Raw genomic sequence first — 6,281 nt, forward strand, 5'->3', positions numbered from 1 at the left:
ANANNNCTCNNNNATNNTNTTTACAGATAACAGGAATTCAAAATCGCGGGAAAACTGTTACAGTTCTTGTACGCGGAAGTAACAAATTAGTTTTAGAAGAAGCTGAAAGATCGTTGCACGATGCTTTGTGCGTAATTCGATGCTTGGTAAAGAAAAGAGCGTTGATTGCTGGCGGTGGTGCACCCGAGATTGAATTAGCGATCAAGTTAGGAGAGTATGGATTGACTTTGGGTGGAATTGACGCTTACTGTGTTCAAGCTTTCGCAAATGCGCTTGAGGTCAGTGTTAAATATAATTTTGTTTTTTACAACAAAATTTTATTTTAAATATACGCGCAAATTGTTATTTATAAAGAAAAGAAGTTAAGTTACGCACAATAATATGACTTACGAACTTGATTAGGTAATTCCGTCGACGTTAGCTGAAAACGCAGGCTTGAATCCGATAACTACAGTAACCGAACTTCGCAATCGGCATGCAAAGGGCGAGATAACGGCAGGAATTAACGTAAGGAAAGGCGCAATTACCAACATACTGGAGGAGAATGTGATTCAACCGTTGCTGGTTTCTACTAGTTCGATAACTCTAGCTTCTGAAACTGTGCGCAGTATACTAAAAATTGACGATATTGTCAATACAAATCAATAAATTACGAGAGGGGTGCGATTTAAAATTGATTCCAGATTCACCGTAGTAACTGTCATTATTATACCTAATAACGTGATTGTGTGTATTTAGTTTTGTTAGATTGTGTATTTAGCACAGCCACATGACCACGAGCGACTTGTTGATGCGTGCGCTATGTCCAAACGTGGACATGGTTCTGTTTCGCGCTATACATATATTCCGACGTACGATTCTCTTCCGTTTACATTCTGTTCGGTTAGTTTCATATCTCGGTCGGTTAAGTTCGTACTTTGACCGGGTAGGTTCGTATCTCGGTCGACTAGGTTCACATCCTGGCCGGTTAAATTCGCATTTCTGAACGGTTAGGTTGACATTCTGATTGGTTCGATTCATATCTCGGTCCAAATCAAATCAAACCAATTCAAATCTAAACTAAACCAAACCAAACCTAAACCTAAACCAAAAACCAAACCAAACCAAATTAAACCAACACGGATTAAATCGTACGGTGGTCAATCGTACCGCGTCCAATCGTACGTGGTCAAACGGACTTCACCCCTCTTACGTCGATTATCACACCCTCCCTTGTCTATATGCGCAGTTAATGTTACGTCCATATATTCTTACGTCCGTGGTCGAAATATGAACTTGGCCAATCGCTATGTGAACCTAATCAATCGAGATGTAAATCTAACTAGTCAGAATGTGAGTTCAATCTGTCAGGATGTGGAGAGAATAAAACTGCACTGTGGACATAGCGCAGAATAGAACCATGTTCACATTTGGACATATAGCGTACGTATCGACAAGTATCGTTCATGAACACGGCTACGTAGATGCCAATGTGCACTACTCATGGTCATTGCGCTGGCTTACAGGGCGGAAAAGCAACTACACATTCTTTTATAGACCTGGTTGTTCTCAGTTTTATTTCTGCAGATACCCAGCTTCTCTGGATGGCGCCAGTTGTTCTTTAACGCGCCCAGAGCGTAGCATTACCAGATGAACCTTCTGGGATACAGAGTTCCGAAATCTTACCTTGGTAACCGAAAACTATAGTACACGTAACGCAAAATATAGCATTTTAGTAAGGTAGGATTTTGGAACGTACCCCTGTGAATAAAAATACTATGTTTTTACATGCGATTGATTATTTCTGTTAATTATTTTGTTATAATTTAATTTTGTTATTTAAACGGTGCGAAATTTTTTAAATGAATACTCTAGTATATAAAACACAATATAAAAGCTATACATCACACACAATAGTTTAAAAATAAGGTAAACTATGTACTTTTGCTCGTGTTCTTTTATTAGGTTTTGAATATTTCTTGCTTCCGCGCGCATCGATTTCGATATCTCGATATTTCGATAATCGCTACGGCGCGCACAGTTCACGACTAACGCGCGACTTGTATCACAACCGCGGTAACTTCGCGTTCGACTTCTTCCGTATTTCTCGCGTGAATATTAAGTCGTACGTGTGTGTGATAAGGTTCCGGTTGTTCGCGAGGACGCATAATTGTCTTGGACACTCATTAGTAACGTTAATTGTGGCGAAAGAACGCGAAAGCGGAAAGAATTGAACGCGGCCGATCGAGCTTTCGCGAGAAGAACAAAATGTTGCCCACACGCGCGTTGCTGCAACCACATCACACGACGATTTGAAAGAAACGAGACGAGGTACGAAGAATAATTAACAACTTTAGACGATATTGTTAATTGTGAAAAAACAAGACTTCAGCAAGCAGAGCAGCATCGGCACTTCTGACGATCATGCAGTATCTCAAATGCGCGGAACAAAGTAAGTGGGTTAGAATTGCTTTTTTCAAACTAAAGAGTGTCTTGTTCATTGTTCAAAGCTTATTAAAAAAAAAAAAAAAAAACAGTCGCTTGTGTCTAAAAAATCTCAGGAAAGACGACAAAGCGCATTAAAAAAAAATTGTCGCTTATTGCGCTCTCAAATTCGTCTGCAAAGTAAAATTAAACGCAATCAAAGCTGTTTTCGTTCGACAGTTTATTACATACATTGTGTGCCAGTATAGAAATATCATACAAATTCGAAGATGCTTGAACAAATTACAAAACAGTAGTTTTACAACGATAGCCCATGCGCACGTACAAGAGAGCGGTGTACAGCGGATTTTATACAAACGTTCAAAAAAAAAAAAAAAAAAAGGCTAGCCATGTGTGCTGATAGCATGATCTGTCGGTGTTTTCCCTATTAAAGGATAGTTTTTTATATTAATATAATCTATAACTGAAGAGCGCTTTGTGTGTACACAAATTAGATAGCACTTTTCGTTAAGCTTTGCACGACGTTTTCATGTCAAAAGTAGCGGTACAAAGCTTTTAATATATTATTTGCACGCGTTTCTGGCATTGTTCTGTAACGCTATTAGAGACGGTAATTATTTTTTTTAATTAATTAAATTCAAAAACACATTCTGTGTTGCAGAAAAATAATCGTGTAATATATATTATATATATAATATATTAGACAATTTCTGTAAGTTTCCGTTTAGGAAACCAACATTTAAACATTTCACGTAACATTTTTTTTTATTTTTATAAAACATATTTAAAAAATTGATATTTTAAAAAATCGTCACGATTAATCCAGCTCTTGATGATTTCTGATTGAACTTTCGAAATTACATATCTGTGCTTGTGCGGACAAAAATCAAACAAAAATCAATGAACGCGAAAATCAGCGAAGCTACTTTCTTGTTGCAAAGTTAGAAATTTCTAAAGTCACGTTGTGCAAGTAATTAACGACAAGTAATTTTCTTTTATCAGCTTATGTGCTCTTTGCAAGTGATGATCCTTTTACACGGTGTTGTTCATAAAAAATATACAGCCAGTGTTGCATCCAACGTGAAGAAGCACCGCTCCCTTGTGCTTCTTCGCTAACCAAGTTTCTGAGCTTCTGTTTTTTTTTTTTTTTTTTTTTTTTTTTCCCAACAAAGATCGATCTGTGTTATGTAAATACAGAAACGCGCGCGCGCGCCTTTCACATTTAGATTTAGACGTACGTACAAACTTGAAAGATAACACAGAATATCAACGACGATAAAAAAAACGGCAACTTTCTCGCCGAAGAAATTAAAATGTCATGTTTGCTATTTTTTTTTTTGCTTCTTTTTTTCGCAAGCACATTTCTGCCATTTCGTGAAACTTAACATAATTGGAATAATGCAATCATTAAATGTAAATTTAATAATGTGCCTAGATATATATATAATTATATATATATATGTATATTCCACTATTCATATTCTACGCTACAACTTGCGCCTGAGTACATTGTGATTTAAACATCGCTCAGATTTACAGTAATTAGCAACTCTATGTACAGTATAGTTTTCATCGCCGAATGTTGTTGAATCGCTTCTCTTTTGTTTTGTTTTGTTTTTTTTTCTTTTTTTTAAATATATACAGGCAGTTACAACGACACGCGCGTTTGTAAACCGCTTACGAGTTTTCGGTGATAGACTGTCGGGAATAACAGTGATTTTTTTTTTTTTTTTTTTTTTAATCAGTATTATTACAACGCAATATACGAATGATGAAAAACATTGTTGAAAATGTCGAATGATAAGAAAGCGGAATAACGTTCTGACGCGAGAGAATCGTCAATTATTTTTTTGTCGGTAATTAATGAGAGCACGTAAGATGGCGAAATTCTTTTAAGTCCAAACACTTTTATTTCTTTAAACAACGTCTAATTAAGAAGACAACTATTTTTGTGACAGTGTCTCTCTCTCGCTACATCGTGAAAAAGAAATTGTTTGAACTAAAGAAAACTTATTCGTACAATATTACTTTGTGGGAAGATGTCGTCTTTCGCTTTTTTTTTTTTTTAATGCATCATTATTGTTTTTTATTCTTTTTTTTTTCAAATCATTTTTCTTTCGATATTGCGATGTGTCCCGTCTGATCGTGGGCGGTGCGGAGCCTGTTTGATTATCGTTGAGAAATCGATGTGAGTCCTTTGGTATGTAAAATATCATCCGTGTCGGTACGTTCCGAGCTACTGAATCCGTCGCGCCGCTTAATCAAGCATCTCGCCGCCATGGCGAGTATCACGACGAGAGTCGCTACGAAAGCGAAGGACGGGGATGTTGGTTTGTATTCATGGCGCGCACGACACTATGGACTTCCCGTATCGTGATGAAACGAGTCACTGTCACTCTCGACGTACGTCACGTAGCTGTCGGTGCTATCGGGATGCTGACCTATATCCGGCCCGCCGCTACCCGGATGATGAGGCCCCGGGGGCGGTAACGGGCCGCCCCCGCCGTCATTCATCGGCCCGCCGAGCATTCCGGGGGGTGGCAATTGCGGCGGGGGTCCTCCGTGCAAGTCGTAGCCGTGCATCTGAAAATTGTCTTCGCGTCATTTAAGAAATTCATATTATTAGAGTTAATAAGTTATAACTTCTCTCTCTCTTCTCTACATATATATATATATATATATTTATTTACAATTTACCTGAGACACCAAGTGATGAAAAGACGGTGCATTGGGATCTAATCGGTCCAAGTCCGTGTGAAGCGCAAAGTCGGAAAGCGCTTTCCACGGTGGCTGATAAGCCTGGACTTCGAGAGGTGTCATGCCGATTGGACTTTCGTGTCTCACGGGGCTGCTGGCAACCATGGGAATGCCATGCATGCCCCCGAAACCCAACTTACGACCGTCCTGAAATAAAAAGCGCTTGGGTCCATTAGATCATTCCTCGAATACTTTGTTAAATATATTTGTGCTTATTTTAAGAACTGATTTACTCTTTTTCATCTAAAAAATAACAATTGTAGTTTTGATCGCGCGCGTGTACGAAAATTTTAATTATCAAAAACATTTAATATGAAGTAAAAATATAATAGAAACGTGTTAATCAATCTTTTCTTTTATTACAGAAGCTAATTTCTAAAAGATTTTTTGTTAAGACATTCGATTCGTTATCGCGAGATAGTGCGCGTAGATATTAATTTTTGCGTGAGATTTACAAAGTAAAATTTTTCCATTAAATTGTTTCCCCCGTGTTAGCCAATATCGTAACTTCTCTTACCTTCTCCTGCATTTGTTGCTTCAGCGCGATCGTTTTCTTCTTGTCTTTGCACCTCTTGTTCTGAAACCATACCCTGATTACACGCGGGCTCAGTCCGGTCATTTCGACGAGCTGCTCCTTCATGAGAGCGTCCGGACGCGGATTCGCGGCGTAGCAGGTTCTGAGTGTGTGCAATTGCTTCTCGTTTAGAACCGTGCGCACTCTCGTCGGTTTGCCGTCGGAACCGCCGCCGCTTTTGTGACCGCCCGAACCGCGAACGCTACCGACGCCCGCCTTGTGCGATCCGCTCTCGGATCCGGAATCTGCAAAAAAAAACGCGAAACATCGACAATTCACAAATTATATATGCGACAATATATTTCGAGAACAAAATTTATAGATATATATCTCAAACGTAAAGTACAAATTATACAACATACACAAATTGCGAGATAATTGTTAAAGTACCCTTGTAGGAATTGACGAACGGCCCAGTATTGGGTCAATATCGGCAAACGAGGCTCGATATTGGTACGACAGTAGTAGCCAGTACTGGGCGAATATGCTTAATGATTAGATCGAGCCAACGCTGGCTCTTAAGCTC

General features: G+C 38.7%; 2 protein-coding genes across 4 annotated transcripts in view; one reads left to right on the top strand and one right to left on the bottom strand.

Annotated features, from left to right (window-relative positions):
* Positions 1-677, top strand: part of LOC109859685 (T-complex protein 1 subunit delta-like) — a 2,771-nt gene extending 2,094 nt beyond the window's left edge. The window contains exons 7-8 of the mRNA XM_020438162.1: positions 27-278; positions 403-677. Coding sequence (XP_020293751.1) covers positions 27-278; positions 403-648 — 498 coding nt within the window. The 3' untranslated portion in view covers positions 649-677. The remainder of the gene's footprint in view (positions 1-26; positions 279-402) is intronic.
* Positions 678-3,565: 2,888 nt separating this feature from the next.
* LOC109859679 (insulin gene enhancer protein ISL-1) overlaps positions 3,566-6,281 on the bottom strand; it is a 26,792-nt gene continuing 24,076 nt past the window's right edge. For 2 of the 3 annotated variants that reach the window (XM_020438154.1, XM_020438155.1), the window contains exons 5-7: positions 5,699-6,000; positions 5,122-5,343; positions 3,566-5,007 (exon numbers count right to left, since the gene is read on the bottom strand). In XM_020438154.1, coding sequence (XP_020293743.1) covers positions 4,780-5,007; positions 5,122-5,343; positions 5,699-6,000 — 752 coding nt within the window. In that variant the 3' untranslated portion in view covers positions 3,566-4,779. The remainder of the gene's footprint in view (positions 5,008-5,121; positions 5,344-5,698; positions 6,001-6,281) is intronic. The other variant, XM_020438156.1, reaches the window with a different exon arrangement.

Source organism: Pseudomyrmex gracilis, unplaced genomic scaffold (assembly GCF_002006095.1).
Source record: "Pseudomyrmex gracilis isolate BER0280 unplaced genomic scaffold, ASM200609v1 scaffold_278, whole genome shotgun sequence".
Taxonomy (NCBI): Eukaryota; Metazoa; Arthropoda; class Insecta; order Hymenoptera; family Formicidae; genus Pseudomyrmex; species Pseudomyrmex gracilis.